The sequence below is a fragment of the Pongo pygmaeus genome, chromosome 2 (assembly GCF_028885625.2).
Source record: "Pongo pygmaeus isolate AG05252 chromosome 2, NHGRI_mPonPyg2-v2.0_pri, whole genome shotgun sequence".
Taxonomy (NCBI): Eukaryota; Metazoa; Chordata; class Mammalia; order Primates; family Hominidae; genus Pongo; species Pongo pygmaeus.
In genome coordinates, this window is record NC_085930.1 from 107,867,656 (window position 1) to 107,887,365 (window position 19,710).

At 49.1% G+C, this 19,710-nt stretch overlaps 1 protein-coding gene across 3 annotated transcripts in view; it reads left to right on the forward strand.

The window, feature by feature from the left end:
- Positions 1-19,710, forward strand: part of SLC6A20 (solute carrier family 6 member 20) — a 40,961-nt gene that overhangs the window by 13,276 nt on the left and 7,975 nt on the right. The window contains exons 2-9 of one of the 3 annotated variants that reach the window (XM_063661970.1): positions 988-1,128; positions 3,115-3,206; positions 5,709-5,747; positions 7,242-7,469; positions 10,650-10,760; positions 11,797-12,038; positions 12,883-13,045; positions 17,516-17,720. In XM_063661970.1, the coding sequence (XP_063518040.1) occupies positions 988-1,128; positions 3,115-3,206; positions 5,709-5,747; positions 7,242-7,469; positions 10,650-10,760; positions 11,797-12,038; positions 12,883-13,045; positions 17,516-17,720 (1,221 nt within the window). The remainder of the gene's footprint in view (positions 1-987; positions 1,129-3,114; positions 3,207-5,708; positions 5,748-7,241; positions 7,470-10,649; positions 10,761-11,796; positions 12,039-12,882; positions 13,046-17,515; positions 17,721-19,710) is intronic. The other 2 variants (XM_054483126.2, XM_054483127.2) reach the window with 2 other exon arrangements.

Consider the following 19,710-nt stretch of genomic DNA (forward strand, 5'->3'; position numbering starts at 1 on the left):
TCAGCCCTTAATCTGTGCAGTTGTAGTGTCTGGGTTTTATTTGATCAGAAGTCCTGCCCTCTTTTCCCACTGGACATTTTGTTAGGCTCACCCTGACAAAATTCACACTCCCTGGCTCCCCACCATCACCAACAGCAGGGAACCTCAAGGGCAGGGAGCAGGGTTGCTACTCTCCCATTCCACACCAGCCAGGGGCTGGCCCAGAGTAAGTGCTTAGTAAGTGTCTGTTTCATACACTACCTCATGTGGAGCACCATCAGGGCTGTGCACAAAGCCCAAAGGAAGTGCATAGAGGTGGACAGCTGAATGCATGGGTCCAGGCATGATGTTTGACATATTTAGCAACACAATTGTCTTGGCCCTGATCAACTATTAGTTGCTTAAATAGAAGATGAAATGTGGGGTTTGGCAGAAGGGCAGGGACAGTGGAGGCATTGAGAAAGGCATTCAAGCAGCTTGGGACAGTGGCAGTTTGCCTCCCAGGGAGGATGAATTTAAAGAGTTTAACAACTGACATGGCTGCATGTCATCCACGGATGGATGGACAAACAGACAGGTGGCTGAGTAGGAAGATAAAAAGATGAAAAGATGGATGGAAGGATGCATGGAAGGATGGACAGATGAATGGATGGATGGATGGATGGATGGATGGAAAGATGGAAATACGGATGGATGAATGGAAGGTTGGAAATATAGATGGATGGAAGGATGGATGGATGTAGGGTGGATAGATGGAAGGATGGATGGAAAGTGGGTGAATGAATAGTAGACAGATGAGAGGAATGGCAGCAAGAGGGATGGGTGAAAATGTGGAATAAAAGAAGGATGAAGGATGAGTAGAAAGAGGAGGATGGGTGATAGAAAGGTAGGAGAATGCATGGACAAGTGGAAAGACAGGAGGATGGAAGGATGTTTGCACAGAGGTTGAGTGGTCGTGGAGAAAAGCCTTTTGGTTGTGGCCTGGCTCTCAGCTCTGGACATCCACAGGTAGTTTCCTGGTCCCCTACATCATCATGCTTATTGTGGAGGGAATGCCGCTCTTGTACCTGGAACTGGCTGTGGGGCAGCGCATGCGGCAGGGCAGCATTGGCGCCTGGAGGACCATCAGCCCGTACCTCAGTGGTGTCGGTATGTGGGGCCCCTCCAGTGTTCTCCCACCCAGAGACCTGGGCAGCATAGGGGTGTGGGTGGGATCCCATCAGCAAAGCTGCTGGATCAAGGGTCGAGCACAAGGGCCAAGAGAGAGCCCTTGCCTGGGGTGAACAAATGGCCTGGCAGGGATGTCATAGAATGTGGGCTGAGAGGAGCTGGGTTTCCTACCCACAGGGCAGTAAGACAGGGAGGATGCATGCCCCTTGGGGAACAGATGCCACCCTCCTTCTCTTCTCTGGACCTCAGCTTGGTCACCTGTAAAAGGGAAACAGCTGTAACTCCAAGTCCTAGCTAACAACCATTCTGGAAACTCACCCCACTGCTCCCTGCTAAATAACAGCTCTCTTTTAGCAAGCACCTACTACATGCTGGGAGCCAGCCTATAGGATATATGTGCATGAGCTCATTTAATCTTCTTTACACCGCTGAGGTGTTGTGGAGTGCCATTAATGTCTCTGGGGTGCGGAGGCTGAGGCCCGCACGGATGGCAGGAGAGGACTGTTTCATCTCATGCTTCTCCTGAGTGACCTTGAGCCAGAGCCCCAGGCACTTCCAGGACAGCCTCCACCTGCCCTGCATATTGCTTATGACCCAGGGCTGCCTCTGCATGCAGAAGGAACCCTGACCAGAAGTGGCTATGGCCTGTGATGCTCACCCCTCCTGCCCCAGAAAGGAAGGCAAGCAGGAAAGCAGAGTGACATTTCAGGAGCAAAGAGGGTGGAAGCTTATACGTGACCTGGCTGCAGATGCAGAAGAAATGTGTCCAGTGTTCTCACAAATCATCTCCAAACCCAGACTGCCTCCTTGTCTTGAATGGCTATTAATTTTTTTTTTTTTTTTTTGAGGCAGAGTTTCACTCATATTGCCCAGGCTGGAGTGCAATGGCACAATCTCGGCTCACTGCAACCTCCACTCCCGGATTCAACCGATTCTCCTGCCTCAGCCTCCTGATTAGCTGGAATTACAGGCACCCACCACCACACCTGGCTAATTTTTTGTATTTTTAGTAGAGATGGGGTTTCACTAGGCTATTAATTTTTAACACAGAAGTGTGTGGTTTTACAATCTGCCTGAATAAGCAATCACAGAGGACTTCTCAGAGGCATCTTCTGCATCATAGGAAAGATACCAGATATTTGTGCCAGCCAGGGATGCTGATGAATATTTAACCACCAGCGCTCAGAGTGGAGTGGGGGTGGGGAGGGGAAGCCCTGGTTTATAGTATTTGCCGATGCCTGTGGGGTAAATACGGGCACCATGGCCAGTTTCTACTACTGAATGTCCCAGCACTTGAGGTTGGGGAGAGGAGGGGACACTGGTTCTCAAGGGCTGGTGTGGGCCAGCCCCAGAGCCCTGCTGGCTCCCACCCCTCTCTGTGCTCTCAGGCCCCACCCTGGGTTTTGTGCAGGCCTGACCGAATTACGGGCCACCCCCTCCCCACCGCCTCCTCACACCCCCTCTCCTGGCTACCAGGTGACTCAACCGCTGGTGAGCCAAGGAGGGAGCGTAACTGTACATCTGGCACAAGGTGGCACTTCACAGCAACAGTGCTTCTCACAGCATGAGGTTGTGAACCCAGTTCTGCCACTTACCAGCTGGGTAGTCTTGGGCAGGCTCCAGGCCTCAGTTTTCTCTTCTGTGATATGAAGATAGTACTGTTGTAAGGACCAAAGGTTAATAAAGTACTTACTTAGCACAGTGCCTGGCAGTTAGATCTCAAAAACATGTCATCAGCCTCCTGTCCCAGAAGGTAAGGAGGGAGGTTGGAGAAAAAGAAATCACCCTTACAAAGTGTTCACAGGTGCCTGGTCTCGCTTAATACTCACCACAAAAACCTGGTGGAGGGAGGCCTCGCCGTCCCCGGGGCGGTCGCCACAGGTGCGTCCTGGGAGCACACGCTGGGCCTAGCGGAGGGGGAAGGGTCATCCTCAGTCCTCAGTGCGGCCCTCTGCTTCCTCACAGGGGTCGCCAGCGTGGTGGTCTCTTTCTTCCTCTCCATGTACTACAACGTCATCAACGCCTGGGCCTTCTGGTACCTCTTCCACTCCTTCCAGGTGAGCCGGGGGGCCTGTGCCAGAACAGGAGTGGGAGCGAGAAAGGGAGACAAAAACAGGGCCACCCACTCGGGGAATGGGGTGTGGGGCAAGGTGAGCAGCCTCGGGGTGGGGAGCCAGTGGGTGGTGTGAGGTGGAGGGGAAGCCATGCACCCCAAACCACGTGGAGGGCTTCTGAACCCGGGCTCCACGGACCCCTTACGCAGTAAGCAAGAGTCCACCGGTGAGAGTGTGCGTGTTCTTGGAGAGCAGGTCCATGGCTTTCAGTGGATTCTCTCTGACGGATGTGACCCCACACACACTATTAAGAACTACTGCACAGTGTGCCTAGGAGGAAATCTGTCGGAGGACTGGTGGGGAGGGATTCCCTCAATCCAGCAAGACGGCAACGGCCTGTCCTCTTCCTCCCCATCCCCTTCTCCCGCTTTCCGCAGGGCCACTTGTGCTTCCAGGTTTCTGACTCCAGCCTGAGCCTCTTCTTTTCCCTGCAGACCCCTAAGTTCTCCTAGAAGGGCCACTGTCACCCTGTAACACAATAGGGCCATTCCTAAACATTTTAAACCACACATTTCTGATGATAACTACAGCTGACACTCTGTAGAAAACGTGGAAGGGGCTGGAAATTGTAGAGAAGCAAGAACTCCAATTCCACACAGAGAGCTGGTGTTATATTCAGGACAAGAGGAATTTTCCTCTCCACTGCTCATGCTCATTTCTGTTACCTGGCTCCTACCGTTTCACTCTCAGGAACCCCATCCTCCACTGCCCCTACCTGCTTCCAGGAACCACCTTCACCTTGGCTTCTTCCCAGATGGGAACAGAGGAGGAGGCAGGAGCTAACCAGGCCAATGCCTTACCCTTTGCCCCTTAGCCAGGCCTTCATGGGACATGCCTGTCCCCAAGGTCCGCAAGCAAGATAGGGCTGGCATGGACTATGAACTGAACGGGGTTTGCCTCTGGGGTGCTTGGGCATAGCCTTGACTCTGTGGGGGCGTGAGGAATGCTTGGGTGAATGACTTTAATAATCCTGATTTGGCACACCCCACTCTGGCTTCCCAATGAGCTCCACCAAGCTTGCCCCATTGCACATATCTCTGGCAAGAAAGATGTGCCCTGAGCTTAGTTGCAGTCCCTCCTCCTTTCCCTGGTTCAACCTAGAGTTTCATGAACACTGGCCACAACTCTGCCTCTCCCCAGCCTTCTCTGTGGAAACAGGGCAACTCTTCTCACTCTATAGCCTGGTGACTGTTTCCTGTCCTCTGTGCAGGGCTGCCATGTATGGCTGGGCAGGTTGTGCACTGCACAACAGTACCCCCAACTAAGGGCTTGCCATACGCATTGTAAGCATTATAGATTTGTGTACTTATTAAGACAAGTTTCCAAAAGTGGAAGTAATGTGTCTTGTCCTAACAAAATCAGAATAATTTGCTCATCCTCCAAAAGCAAAAATAAAGTGCCTCAAGAAAAGGGCACCTTTTTCTAATAGTCAGAAGTATGGGGGCCAGCAATTCCTGAAAATCACTTAAATATTCATTCATTCCATCCTTCATAGGTCTGTGGACTTATCCCTTAGTCCCTCTACTTTGAAGCCCTCCTCCATGGTCCCATAATAATGAGAGGAATAGTAGCTGCAGACATTCACTTACATGTGCTTTGGGCCAGACATAGGTCCCAGCACTTCAGAAGTGTTCACTGATGTAATCAAAACAGCCACCCCGTGAGGCTGAGCACACTGAGCACCCAAGCAGAGGGGAGCCGAGTAGCTCATAGCTGGTGGGGTTGGACTCAGGCACCTGGCCCCGGAGTCTGTGCTCCTGTCTACTCACTCCCTGGCCAGGCTTTCCAGCCTTGTGTCCAGCCTTTCTCAGCAGGAGCACCTGGGCTGTTATGCACGCAAATGTGGGGATCCTTGTCCTCACCTGCTGGTTCAGAGGTGGGTGAGGGAGGTCAGACTGGGAACTGGCCCATTTAACAAGTTGTCCTATACTCTAAACCTTCTTCACCCTGGCTGCACACTGGGGAGATGAAGTTGCGGGGTGCGGGGTGCAGGGTGGGGAGGTGTGAAAAATCCAATGACCAGGCCCTATTCCAAACAGATGAAATCAGAGTCACTGGGGGTGCAGCCTGGGGATCACCCCCGGGTGCCTTAGTCATGTAGCCAAGCCTGGGAAGCAGGCCCGGTCTGGCATCAGCAGGTGGTCCAGGGAACAGACTCAGGTCAGTCCCACACAGGCTGTAAATGGCCCAAGGGGATGTCAGCCGGGGCAGCTCAACTGGGCTTCAGGTCTACCAGGACCCCTGTCACCTGCCTGGGACTTGGTGCTGGCTGCCACCGGGCACCTCAGTTCCCTCCACGTGCCTCCCTCTCCCTGCACCCACATCATTCAGGAAGCTAGCCTCGATGTCCCACAGCTGGTCTCCAAGAGGGTAAGAGGCTAGCTACAGGGCTCTGAAGGCCCGGGCCAGGAAGTCACTCACACAGCATCTCTTCACCGTATTCAGTTGGTCAGCGTGCATCAGAGGACAGCCCAGACTCACAAGGTGAGGCAAGAGACGCCACTTCTGGATAGGAGAAATGTGCACATGGGAAGGGGAAGAAATGTTGGTGGCCAGCTTTGAACACGATATGGGTCAAAGCAAGAAACCAACTCACACGTTCCAATAGGCTAGGGTGGCCCTGGGGAGGTATTGCAGGGGTGGGCGTGGAGGTCCTCACCAGGACAGTCCTGAGCACTGTCTGGGTGTGCAGACCTGGGCTCCAGCTGCCTACTGGCACAGTAGCGATGACCCATCAGGTGATACCCCAGGCCTTGGTTCTGTTTCCTGTGAAATATGGGATTGAGCCCAGTGGGGTGGTCAGACTTGCTTCCATTAATGATGCATTTTTGTCTAATTAAATCTGGGCTTGTAGAACCCAGATATGTGCAAAACTGATCAATGTGGGGCTGGTCCTCAAAGAGCAGGGTTGGGGTCTCCTACCCCACAGTCAGAAGTAACTTTTCCTCCCCTCCCTCCCATCTCAGCACCACTGTTTACCGCTTGGCCTTGGGTCATGGTCACGATGCATGCACCATTGAGGCTCCTTTGTTCATAAGTGACACGCCAGCAGACTCCTATGGGGGCACACCTGGAGCCTTCTCTTTTCTCACTAACAAGCTTTCCCAATCCCCGCCTGCCTTGGAGTCCCTGCCAAATGCAAGCGATGCTACTATCTCCCTTGTTGTAGCAATCCCTAAGTAAACAGCCTCTGCTTGTTCTCACTTGGGTGGTCTTTGTTGATTTCCGCAAGTCCCTAGCAAGTCCTGAGATGCATAAGTCTCAGGTTCTGTGCTCACTAAGTGCTGGTGGCGAATGGCATTTCCTGCAATGTACATTGGGTTTGGAAGCTAGCAGGAGATGAGGTTCAGGCCCCACAGCTGTCCTGCCTATCTGAGCCCAAGAGAACCTGGTGCTAGTGGCTTCTTTGAGCTGGAGTCAAGCTATACCTGAAGCAGTTAGACTCCCGGACTTTGCAGGGTGGAGCCAGTAAGACTCTTATCTGCTTAAGCTACTCTGAACTGGGCTCTCTGTCACTTTCTCTGGTTGGTTCTGAGTTGGCCAAGAAATAGGGACTTTCTCAATCATTGACCAAGTCCTAAGCAATCTGGGCCAGTGCTGCAGCGAGTGTGGTTTAAGTGCCTGAGCTGATTGTGCACAGGTTGTGAGTTGGAGTTCCATCATCATAGCTGGCCTGGCCGTGGTCCATTTGCTATTCAGTCTCTGGGACCCACCACAGAGTTCAGTAGTCCGCAAGGAACATCTGTAGAATTGCAACGAGAGTAGAGCCCCCTCCTCCAACCCCTTCCTGCCTCACCCGTGCCCCCTGACAAACTCTCCAACTCCCGGTCTGCCTTCAGGGGCTCCAGCCACCTGCCCTTTGGGGACCAGCACCCTTCTCTTCCAAGAGTCTCCGCTCAGGGCCACCTCCTTCACCCCTGCCACAGCCTTTGTCCTCAGCCTTCACCTCTCTGGATAACACTCACTTTGGTCCCACAGGATCCCCTGCCGTGGTCTGTCTGCCCACTGAATGGTAACCACACGGGCTACGATGAGGAATGCGAGAAGGCGTCCTCCACACAGTACTTCTGGTACAGGAAAACCCTCAATATCTCGCCGTCCCTCCAGGAGAACGGGGGTGTGCAGTGGGAGCCGGCGCTGTGCCTCCTCCTGGCCTGGCTGGTGGTGTACCTGTGCATCCTGCGTGGCACCGAGTCCACTGGCAAGGTGGGACAGTGAGGCACAGAAGCCCGGTGCTCCTGGCGGGTGGGAGGGTGCACCGAGGGGCAGCTGCCTCTGTCTCCAACCCTGGGCAATGCCAAAGGAGTGCCCTCTGCAGTGGAGAGGCAGCAGCTATGTTAGGGCAGAGGGCACAGATGGTGTTGCTGGGACAAGTCACCTACTAGATGACTATAGAGAGGGCCAGAGGTGGTTAAAGTTGCAACCCTAAATCTCAAAACAAGGACTTTCTTAGAAAAAAAAAAAAAAGTTTTTCTGTACCAGTCAGCCCCAAATCCATACCACCCAGACAACCAGACAGTGAGTTTGCTTTTCTTTAAGATTGTATGTGTCCTTGAGACACGCTAGCCACTGGCTTTCCAATTCAGCTGCACGTTGGTATTTTCTGGAGAGCTTTCAGAAATCTCATGCCTTAGCCCTGCCCCTCAAGGTTCTGCAGTAACCAGTCTGGGGTGTGTCCTGAGCACTGGGCGGGGAGGTGGGGGACGTTTAAAAGCTCGCCAGGTGATTCTAATGTGCAGCTGAGTTTGAGACCCTTTGTTCTAAGCTGCTTCCAATCACCCTCCAGAGCTGTCGGGCTTGATCTCCATAATCCTTTCTTGGAGCATCCCAAGGCTCACACTTTCACTGGGGCTGACATGTTCCTTCAGCTCTAGTCTGCTCCATGTAGAAGGTTTGCTTTCAGTGTTCCCATCATCCGCCACCTGCCTGAAGCTTCAGCAGATGTCTCGGAGCCTAGCACGCCCTGTCTCATTCACTGTCACTTCTCACAGTAGACCCACCATGGCTTGAGCACCCACATTGTCTCATTCTGGCAACAGCCCTTCATGGTAGATTTCATGATCCCACTCACCTGAAGCTTAGAGAGGTAAATAGACCTGCCCAAGGGCACAGCTAGTGAGGGCAAAGCCCAGCCTCACCCCAAGACTTCCCATTGTCTTGGTTTGGTAGCCACATAGCTCTCTCTATGCCTTAATGATGTCATCAGTTCCAACTGTCACCTGCTGAGAGTCCTAGGAGGCCACCTGTCCTCACCCTCTGACTACCCGAGTTGCCTCCTCCAGCCACAGCCCACCCCCCATGTATTTCTTGAGGCATTAGACCAGAGCTACCCATGGTATTCCAGGGCCCATGGGACAACTCCAGTATCATGCCTGGTAGGACATTTTATTTTGGTTTCTAAGACCCCCTGATGGCCAGACTCTTAGCCCCCAAAGTCCCCTGTGCCATGGCTGAGGAGAGGGACGAGTGAGCACAGGTGCTCTTTCCCTGAGAGACCTTAGAACCTGCAGCAGCCCACTCAGTCCCATCGTAGAGCCTGGCCATACTGTCATGCTCATAAAAAATGTTTTTGTAATTTATGTTTGCCAGATTATTATGATTATGGTCTAAAAGATCAGAGGGCAACATCTGCAGAGGTAGAGATTAGAGACCATTCCTTTTCCCAATCACTTAGAAATGTGTTGCATGAGACCATGTCATGCCATAAAAACTTATTTATTCTTATCATCTATTTCCTCTGCTTCAGCCACACCCTTCTCCATGGGAAAAGTACCCCAACAGCTCTATGTAAATGGAGCTAATCTTGTCACAGACCATGTGCCATTTCCTGGCATCCTCTGTTGGAATCGCCTTTGTTTCCTGCCAGAATCTCTGCAGAGTGGTCAGAATTGGTTTCTTCCAATAGGTTAGGCTGGATCACGTGTCCAGCAGTTCTGCCCACTTGGGGAGAAGTGAGCCACCTTGGTAGGGACTCCAGGAACCTCCAGGAAACTTGCTTACCTTGGGGGAAGGAGGGAAATTTTTGGGGCTGGCCCTAAGGGTCTGCTTAGTGCCCATTGTGATGGATGTTAGTCACGAGTGAGTGCTCTGTCTTTTCATCTCTGTGTCTTATCTGGTTTCTTATAATCTTGGGTGGATTTATTACTCTTCTCAAATTACAACAACCTCAGCTAAGAAGCAGTGATAAAAGACACACCCCACATTCCACCTGCCGTCCCTTGCGTGATAGCATACAGAGTGCCATTCTGGTGGCCTTGGAAATGGATGAGAAGATGATGCCACACCTCAATAGGAAGGGAGGGCCAAGTGTAATTCAAGCCCACCTAAACATGGGCCACCAGCCATATTTCTCACAGAGAGACTCAAACTTTAAGGGAACTCTTACACAAAAGACAATCTTGCAAAATATTTATTTGCTTTACAAATGAGGCTCTGGTACACATACGAGTTGATTTACAGAAAAAAATCCATTCCTGAATAGGCACACGTGCACTTGAAGGTCTGTATTCTATGGCTTTGTAACAGTTAGAATCACCCAGAGCATGACAGGTGACTACTAAAGCTACCATGAACACCGAAGATATTAACAAAACATCACTGAACTTACGATGCATGTCGGTGGAGAAAGAAGATCTGGTTGACAAAAATGTCCATTCAGGTGTAATGTTAAAGCCTAAGGAAGTAAACCCTTTCTGGAGGGTTGCCATAAAAATCAGATCTGAATTTCCTATTGTGTTTATTATGGGGACATTGTCTTCTACTGTACACCTCGCTGTTTTCCTGCATGAGCACTCATGACCAATCTGCTCTCAGGCCCCAATCCTGGGGAAATCTGTCCTCCTCCAAGCTGCAGATTTTTTTTTCCTTTTAGTTGTGTTCCTGCTTTGTGTGTAGGCCACCAGGAAGCTCAGAGCTGAATCTGGCTCAGAAACTGGGTAGAGACTCATGCACAGATTCTATGGGCTGCTTTTTCCTGTGGGCTCATTACTGGATTGCCCATATGTTTTTTTCATGCTGATTTCTTTAGCAATTTTGAAATGTTAATGTGACTGATGTGTTTTTGTGGGTAACCTCAAATCCTTTCTGGAATAAGATCAGGTTGAAAGGAGGGTGGAAGGCAGAGGCTCGGTACCTGTTTGCCTCTTCTCTACTGAATAAGAAATGTCGTGCTGGTCACAGCTGTGAGCGACCACAACCCACCAGCCCATTTCCCCAGCCCTAACCCAGAGCCTGTGTGTGACCAAGAATCTCCATGCCTTTTCCAGCTGTCAGCAGCTGGGCAGTGCAGCCTGAATACCCCAGATGTGGTGGTGTTCCATGGGGCGCAGGTCTATCCTGTGGACCCCACTGCTCCGGGAAGCCGACTCTGCCCTCTGATGCCCGCAGGTGGTGTATTTCACGGCTTCACTGCCCTATTGCGTGCTCATCATCTACCTCGTCAGGGGCCTCACGCTCCACGGAGCCACCAATGGCCTCATGTACATGTTCACTCCCAAGGTACGGGCTGAAGCGGAAGGGCCCTAAAGGCACCCCTCACTCATCCTGCCACCTTCCAGGATGGGTGGGAAGAGGGAAAGATGGAGAGTGGGCCAACACTGTACCTAGGGAAGCTGATGTGAGCCCACCAGGGTGTGGCAGGAGTGTGGAGTACCTGCAGTCGCTGGATCACCTCCTCAGCCAGGTCATCCCTACTCCCTGTTAATTCTGGAGCATTAAGTCTTTCAGCCTCTCCTCTTCATCCTCACTGCCCCCCAACTGCTGCACCCCTGCCACCGCCTCACCTCAAGCCCCTTTCAGACTGTGGACCAAGCTTTTTGCCATGAGCACCACTCTGGTCATCTTGCTTGCCTGCTCACATGGTTCCACGCACCCGTTTCCCTACAGGGTTTCCCAACCGACCCATTCTCCATGCACCCCACACCCAGGGTTCATCCATGGAGGGTGCACTCTTGCCTTTGGGATGGGGCAAGTTCTTCATTTGGCAAATCTAGCCCCTGGAAATAAAATGACTGTGTCATCCTTCCCCTTCTGCATTCCAAACGCCCCCTGACATCAGTGCCGAGAGTCAACCCACACCTAGACCTCCCCTGCCAGGCCACACCCCCTCCATCTCTGAATGCCCAGACCTGTGCAGTAACTGCCTGTGAATCAGGGCTCCATTTGTGTTTTAATTATTTTACCCTGCAGTATTCCATTGCATACCTGGCGTATAGTCATGAGCATAGCTGCTTCTGGTTACACACCTCCTATGGCTGAGGTGCTGTAGAGGATATGTAGCACCTTATATCCTCTACATAGCACCTGTATTCTCCACAGCACCTTAGCCCTGGGAGGTGTGCAGCTTGAGCTGTGTGTTTCATCTGCCAGGGAGTGGGTGGGGCCAGGAGAGCTGGTCTCCAGCCCTAGGGGTGCCCCTGATGGCTGCGTGCTGTAGGTGAGCTCCTTCCCCTCTCTGGGCCACTCTCCTGTTGCGGGTCTGAGTGTTTGGGATCCCACCCAGGGATCATCAGCCCTGTCCCTGCTGGCCTTCCAGATAGAGCAGCTGGCCAACCCCAAGGCCTGGATCAATGCAGCCACCCAGATCTTCTTCTCACTCGGCCTGGGCTTCGGCAGCCTGATCGCCTTCGCCAGCTACAATGAGCCATCCAACAACTGCCAGAAGCACGCCATCATCGTGTCCCTCATCAACAGCTTCACCTCCATATTTGCCAGCATCGTCACCTTCTCCATCTATGGCTTCAAGGCCACCTTCAATTATGAAAACTGCTTGAAGAAGTAAGCCTGGGCTGTCCCACCAAGTCCCAGGCCTCCCTGAGCTCAGAGCTGAAGGGCCGCCTGGGCAAGGGCTGGGGCAAAGTGCACCAGTTTTGGAATCCTTAATCCAGGGCTCACATTCAGACTCCCTACATCACCACCAGTTGCTGGGGGGCCTGGGGCATGTCAACATCTGCCTGGCGGGGATGAGGGCATGTTAACTTGTTGCGAGCACTTAGCATAAAAGGACATACAACAATCAAATTTTGTTTCTTCTACCCCATCTCCCCCACCTCAAAAGTAACCAAGAAGCCTCTAGCTGAGCCACAGAGATTGCAGGATTCACTTTCTGTAGCCCCTTGCCCAAAATACAAAGACATTATCCAGGAGGTATGCTGTCCAGTTGGGTAGTCACTAGCCACAAGTGGCTATTTACAAATTTACATTTAAATCAATGCAACTTAATTCACATTTAAATAACTTAATTCATATTTCAGTACATTCCCTTGTTACTTTCAATCAGTTGCTCAGTGTCCACCATTAAGTGCTCAGTCGCCATATGTGGCCAGTGAGTACCAAATTGGACAGCCCAGATAGAGAGCATTTTCATCAGCACAGAAACTTCTGCTGGACTATGTTGGTCCAGAGGTTAAAATAGCCTAGCTGTGTGAGTTTGGTGCCTGTTGTCATCACTGTTCATATCTGAGGCTTCTTCAGTGCCATTCAAAATTACCCTGCCCTTTAAAAGATCACCAAGCAACAGACTCCCTTTCCTCACCTAATCAGAAAAGAAGAGCTGACGGGAGGCTTTGGTGACAGCTGCCTTTCTGATCAGTGAAGGTCGATCCGATGGTCTGCTCTGCAGGGTGAGTCTGCTGCTGACCAACACTTTTGACCTTGAAGATGGCTTTTTGACAGCCAGCAACCTGGAGCAGGTAAAGGGCTACCTCGCATCTGCCTACCCAAGCAAATACAGCGAGATGTTCCCGCACATCAAAAACTGCAGCTTGGAGTCGGAGCTAGACACGGTAAGGTGCCCGGGCAAGGTCGAGGACTGGCTTCTCTCCACACACTCATGGGAACCTTGGTGAGCTGCTGACTTGGGAGATAGGCGAGGTCCGTAAAAATAAAGAAAGATCCTGAATTACTTTTCCTGCAACTCCAAGGAGAAGAGAGGCTTTACCACCACTCTCTTGAGGGCTGCTTGAGAACGCTAGTTATAATAAACTTCCTGGCGGACCTCTCTGTCCTTTCTCTCTTTTTCTTTTGTCTTTCTAAGCTTTTAAAATACAGGAAAGTAGAGAGAATAACAAACACCCATATATACCACTCAGAAAGATCAATTGTAAACATTTTGTCATTTTGGGCTCAGATTTTTTTATATAAAAGAAAAGAACGTTTCAGAGATGAAGTTAAAAAGTCCCCTTTTTTCCCCCCCTACTCACCAAAGGCAAGAACCTTCATTTTTATATTTCTATTACCCATCTATGTATTCTTAAATAATATCATTGTTTTGTTGGCAGTTTTTATTTTATTTTTTTCTTTTTTTCAACAAGCCTTTTGCACTCCTATGTCGGCAGTTTTTAAATGGGCATAAATGGTCTGGAAAGATACTTCTCTCATTCAGCATTTTAATTTTGAGATCTGTCCATAATAATACATGTGGAACCTCATTTGTTCATTTAAATACTGCATTTTATTCCATCACATAAGTATACTGCAATTTATTTATCCATTCCCTTACTAATAGACATTTGGAGGTGTTTTTTTTTTAATTTTTGCTACTGAAAGTCATCTTTATTTATATTTTACAGAATTATCTCTGCTGTGCTGGGACCTTTATTTTTTCACGTTGGTTTGAGGATCAGTTTGATAAGTTTCATTGGAAAAAAAAATCTCTGGGGGAATTTTTACTAGACTTGCATTGATTTTATAGTGTAATTTGGGGAGAATTAATATCTTTTGAATTGTGATATTTGACTCAGGAACATACTTTCTCTCATTCAGTCAAGTCTTTTAAAATATTCTTCAGCTAACTTTCTCTATGAACATCTTGGCACATCTTTCATTAGATTTCTATTACCTTACTGTTTTATTGTATTGTGAATAGTGTTTTTTCCCCTCATTTCTATCATTGTTTGTTTTTGTTGCAAAAGAAAGCTAAATATTTTATATGTTGACCTTGTATCTAGCAATCTTGATGAATTCTCTTATTAATTCTCATATTTCTCTATAGATTTGCTTCAGTTTTCTATGTAAGCTATCGTATCGCCTGAAGATCGAATTTTGCATTTTTCTTTTCAATGCTTATATCTCATTCCCTTTTTCTTATTGTATTCACTAGGACTTCTAGCACATGGGAGTAGAAGTGATAGTGGGCATATTTGTCTAGTTCTTATATTTAATGCAAATGCTTCTAGAGATTATTTCTAGAGAGTGTTCCTAGGTAATGCTTTTCAAGGATAGGGAGTAGGGAGGGCCTGTGGCTCTGGTTGCCAGTAAGCTACTTTGGAGGTTGATATTTTTGGGGTGGTTGGTTGGTTTTGGGTTGTTTGGCACTTTGTTTCATGGGTACAACCACTATAGGTCATTTCATGGGTGAGGCAATGCTTTTTTCTCCTGGTTGCTCAGCCCTAGCTCCATGCTTGTACTGGCCTGTGGCATGAGCCTGCTTCCCCAGGCAGGCATCAGACCCCAGCCCCCAAACCCCAGCCTTCAAGGCCTAGGTTCTGTTCAGGTGACCCATGAGGTCCTTTGGCTTCAGCACCTGTTCAGTGCTCTCACTTCAACTTTCCTTTATGGTTTTGGCACCTGGGAGTTTTCCTCACTTACTTTTGAGCTTGGCTCTACAGCCAAGAATTACATGGTTGGTTATTGATTTATCTAGACTTCGTTTTTCCTGTTGCTTTTGTTCTTTTTTTTTTCTTTCTTCTCTTTCCCCATTCCACTTTATTCCCTGCTGTTTGGAATTTGGTTGCTTGATTTCTCTTCTTGAAATTTTCCTTTCATATTTAACTTAATAAAGTCTAAAGTTAAACAGTATCTTGACCTCCTTCCCAAAATTCAAAAGGACTTTAGAATACTTTCATTTTATCTCTCCCATTTCAAATTATTGTTGTCTAGTTCTGTCTCCTTAACCTCATACATTGGACATGACATTATTGTTTATTTTATACAGCTCTTATATTTACCTACATGTTTGCCATTTTATTTGTTCACCATTCTTTCTTGCATCCCAGCATCTCCAAAGGTTTTTCCTTAAAATACTTTCATTTAGAACAGTTTTCTTAAATTTTGTTCTATAATTGGCATCTATCTTTTAAAGACATTGTTTCTTGGAGTAGAAAATTCCAGGTTAACAGTTATTTTCTCTCAACACTTTGAAGATGTTTGCCATGTGATTCAGGCTTCCATTGTTGCTCTTGAAATTTTCTTTTATTCTTTGTAAGCAAGCAGCTTTTTCTCTTTCTCATGATCTTCTCTTTGTCTTTGGCCTCTGCAATCTAGACATGGCATGAATATATTTTTATTTATCCACTCTAGGCCTAGGTGAGGTTGGGCTTCCTGGATCTATGGGTCCAATGTTTCTTATCGGTTTGGGAAAATTCGTACCTATTATCTCATAATCATTGTCTCTGATTCTCTCATTTTTCTCTTGGAACTTCATTAGACATGACTTTTTCATCCTGTCCTACAGGTCTCTTAACCTCTCTTTTATTTTTCCCATCTTCTTATCCTTTTTTATTTTATTGATTCATTTCTGGATATATCTTTCAGTTCACTAACTCTTCAGCTGCATCTAATCTGGTATTTAACAGTCAATTGAGCCTTTTAATTCAATAACTATATTTTTTATATAGATGCTATTTTTTTCAAATTTACTTGTCCATCCCAATAGTTTCTTGATACATGTTTATTTTTGTAATGTTATCCTTTGTTTCTTTAAACATTTCGTACATAACTGTTTCAGTGGTGGCCATAGGCAAGAGAACGAGAGCAGTATTTTAACACTGTTTAGAATTGCTGGCTCATGATAATAATAAAACGTATATCAACTTTTTGTAGATTTTTACTATTGTTTTTAAGTTCTCTACAAGTGATCACTCCCTTGTTGTCAGCACATAAAGCCAACTATTTTCAGTATGCCCCTGAGCAACTGGTATACTATAGAATTGACCTGTGTTCTTGTATTAGTCAGTGCAGCCTGCCAAACAAAATACCATAGGCTGGGTGGCTTAAACAACATAAATTTATTTTCTTTTATTTACTTTTAGTAGAGACAAGGTCTTGCTATGTTGCCCAGGCTGATCTCAAACTCCTGAGCTCAAGTGATCCTCCCACCTAAGCCTCCCAAAGTGCTGGGATTACTGGCATGAGCTGCTGTGCCCAGCAAACAACAGGAATTTATGTCTCACAGTCCTGGAGGCTGAGAAGTCCAAGATCAAGGGCCAGCAGGGTTTGGTTTCTGATGAAGACCTGTTTCCTGGTTCATGAACACCTATCTTCTCACTGTGTCCTCACACAATAGAGAGTTCTCTCTCTCTTCCTCTTGTTATAAGGCTACAGTCTGGTCAGATTAGGGCTCCAATATTATAACTCCATTTAATCTTAATTACCCCCTAAAGACCCTATCTCCAGATACAGTCACATTGGGAGGTAGAGTTTCAACATACAAATTTCGGGTGGACACGGTTCAGTCCATAGCAATTCTGAATCTGACAGTCCAACATCTGCCACCTCGGGGAGGGGTGTTCTAAATCTGATTTCTTATCTTGCTAGTTCATCACTCGTAGTGACTTCTCTCCTTGTGGGTTTGTAAATCCCTGTTTATGAGCACTTTGCTCAATCTCTGGGAATCCTGTGTGTCTAAACTGGGAGGCTTCTACCCAGGGAGGGCTTGTTTTTGCTTCTTCTGTGGGTAGCCAGAGAGTACCACAACCTATTGTCCCTTTTGAGCCCCTTGGGGGATTTGTCTTTAAGCAGGAGTTCCAGCCTCAATTTCCATAGTTTAACATCTCTGCAACAGCATTACCAGCACAGGGACCTGACCACTGAGCACCTGCCCCTCCTGGTTGCCTGCTGACCAAGCTGGCTCCCTACAGTTCTGCTTCCTGCTGCCCTGGCCCCGCCCTCCCTCCTCAGGTCCCAGCCACGGAGGTTTCAGGACACCCAGTCGGTCATCACATTAGAAGCAGAAATTATCCATTGTTTTATTATCTTTCATCCAGAAATTACATAAGTTGGGGCAGGAGAGGGGAACTCAGTGTTGCAGGCTGGCTCCAAGTTCTCACGTGCTTTGCATATATGAGCTCCTGGCAGCTCCCATTTCTTTTCAGCCCAGCTGAGTGTAAGCGGTTGGTCTGCAGATGGAAGCTCCAACCTCACAATGTGGCTTCTCATGGCCACTTCCAAGGTCCCCCATGTTGTTTAGCACTGAGTGCGTGAATAAGACTGTAAGTCCCTCTTGCATGTAACTGGTGTCTTCTCACCCTGGGCAGGCCGTCCAGGGCACTGGCCTGGCATTCATCGTCTACACAGAGGCCATTAAAAACATGGAGGTGTCCCAGCTGTGGTCGGTGCTCTACTTCTTCATGCTGCTGATGCTGGGCATTGGGAGCATGCTGGGGAACACAGCGGCCATCCTCACCCCTCTGACAGACAGCAAGATCATCTCCAGCCACCTGCCCAAGGAGGCCATCTCAGGTCAGCACGGCCAGCCAGTGGAGGAGGCAGGGGTCAGGAGGGCCAGGGCGTGGGGGTGAGCAGGGGAGAGCTCCCTCAGGGGTCATGGGCTGGTTCAGGTGGCTACAGGGGGCTGCAGCCACCTCACCACGGTCCTACCATGTCTTTGCACAACCTGGGACCAGGGCCACGTGATTCACCCTGTGCGTTCCATTCTCCACATCACAGGGAAGTGAAGTGGCCACCCCAACCCAACTCCCCAGCCTGACATTCAAAGTTCTCCAGGCTAGGAGAGAACTCGATTTTGTTTCTGTTTGTTTTCATTGAAGTATATTATATATATTTCAGACGGAGTCTCGCTCTGTTGCCCAGGCTGGAGTGCAGTAGCGTGACCTTGGCTCACTGCAACCTCCGTCTCCCAGGTTCAAGTGATTCTCCTGCCTCACCCTCCCAAGTAGCTGGGATTACAGGTGCACGCCATGACACCTGGCTAATTTTTGTATTTTTAGTAGAGAAGGGGTTTCACCATGTTGGCCAGGCTGGTCTCGAACTCCTGACCCCGGGTGATTCGCCCATCTCAGCCTCCGAAAGTGCTGGGATTATGGGCGTGAGCCACCACACCTGGCCTGAAGTATGACCATTATAAAGTGTACATTTCTTAAGTACAAACTCAGTGGATTTTACATGTGTATCCACCCGAGGGACCACCACCTAGGTCAAGATACAGAACATTTTCCACACCCTAGACAGTTCCTTCACACCCCTTCCCAGGCAGTATGCACCCCTGGAGTTCACCTCTATTCTGACTTCTACATTTTAGGGGTTTTTTTCCTTTTTTTTTTTTTTTAAAAAAAGGAACAGTCTCATTCTGTCACCCAGGCTAGAGTACAATGGTGCGATCTTGGCTCACTGCAACCTCCACCTCCCAGGCTCAAGCTGTTCTCGTGCCTCATCCTCCTGAGTAGCTGGGATTACAGGTGCACACCATGATGCCTGGCTAATTTTTGTATTTTAGTAAAGATGGGGTTTCCCCGTGTTGGCCAGGTTGGTCTCAAACTCCTGACCTCAAGTGATCTGCCTGCCTTGGCCTCCCAAAGTACTGGGATTACAGGCATGAGTCATTGCGCCTGGCCTTCCTGTTCCTGAATTTCATATGAACGAAGTCCTATTGTACACACTCTGTGTCTGTTGTCTTCACTCAGAATCTACCTGTGAGATCCACTCATGTTGTTTCGAGCAGCAATCGTCTGCCCCTTTTTCTGCCTATATAATAATCCATTGTAAGGTGACATACCACAGTTTATCCATTCTGCTGTTGATGGACATTTCAGATCTTAGGAAATGAGCTGGCTTTTCCAATTACATCTCTCATGGTTTCACTCCCTGGCCCATCTGCTCCACTCCAACCAGGCAGTGCCTCAAGGACCCTGTGGCCTGCACTACTCTGTCTCTGAAAACACCATTCCTCGACACGCAGGACAAATCAAACCCAGCGCCCAGGCCATCTCCTTCAAGCCCTGACCACTCCAGTTGGAGTTGCCCCCACCTCTTCAGAGTCCTGCAGCACTTAGACCCTCTCCTCAGGCCTGGTCTTTGTAGCTAACACTAGGTGTGCCCGTAGCCCTCAGCCAGCACATGGCCCCTTTCTCCTTGTGTGTCCCCGTCGGGATAGCAGGAGGGCTCAGTAGCTGGCAGTGTATGGTGTGCTAGTGGAAAGGGCAGGTGTGGGCTCTAGGCTCAGACACGCATGGGGTCCCCAGGGGAGGCAGCTGGAGGGGCCTGGGATGAAGGCCCAGGTTCTGGAGGCTAAAGGGCCTGGGTCTGAATCCTCACTCTGCCATGGATGTGCTATGGGACGTCGGGGGAGCCTTAGACATCCCTGAGCCTTGCCTTCCCATCTGTGAAAGGGGGCTCTGGACACCTGCCTCAGAGGCCTAAGGGTCCAACGCATTGCAAGTGCCTGGCACATGGGAGGATCTGGGTGGACATTTGTCTCTTCCCTGCCCCACCC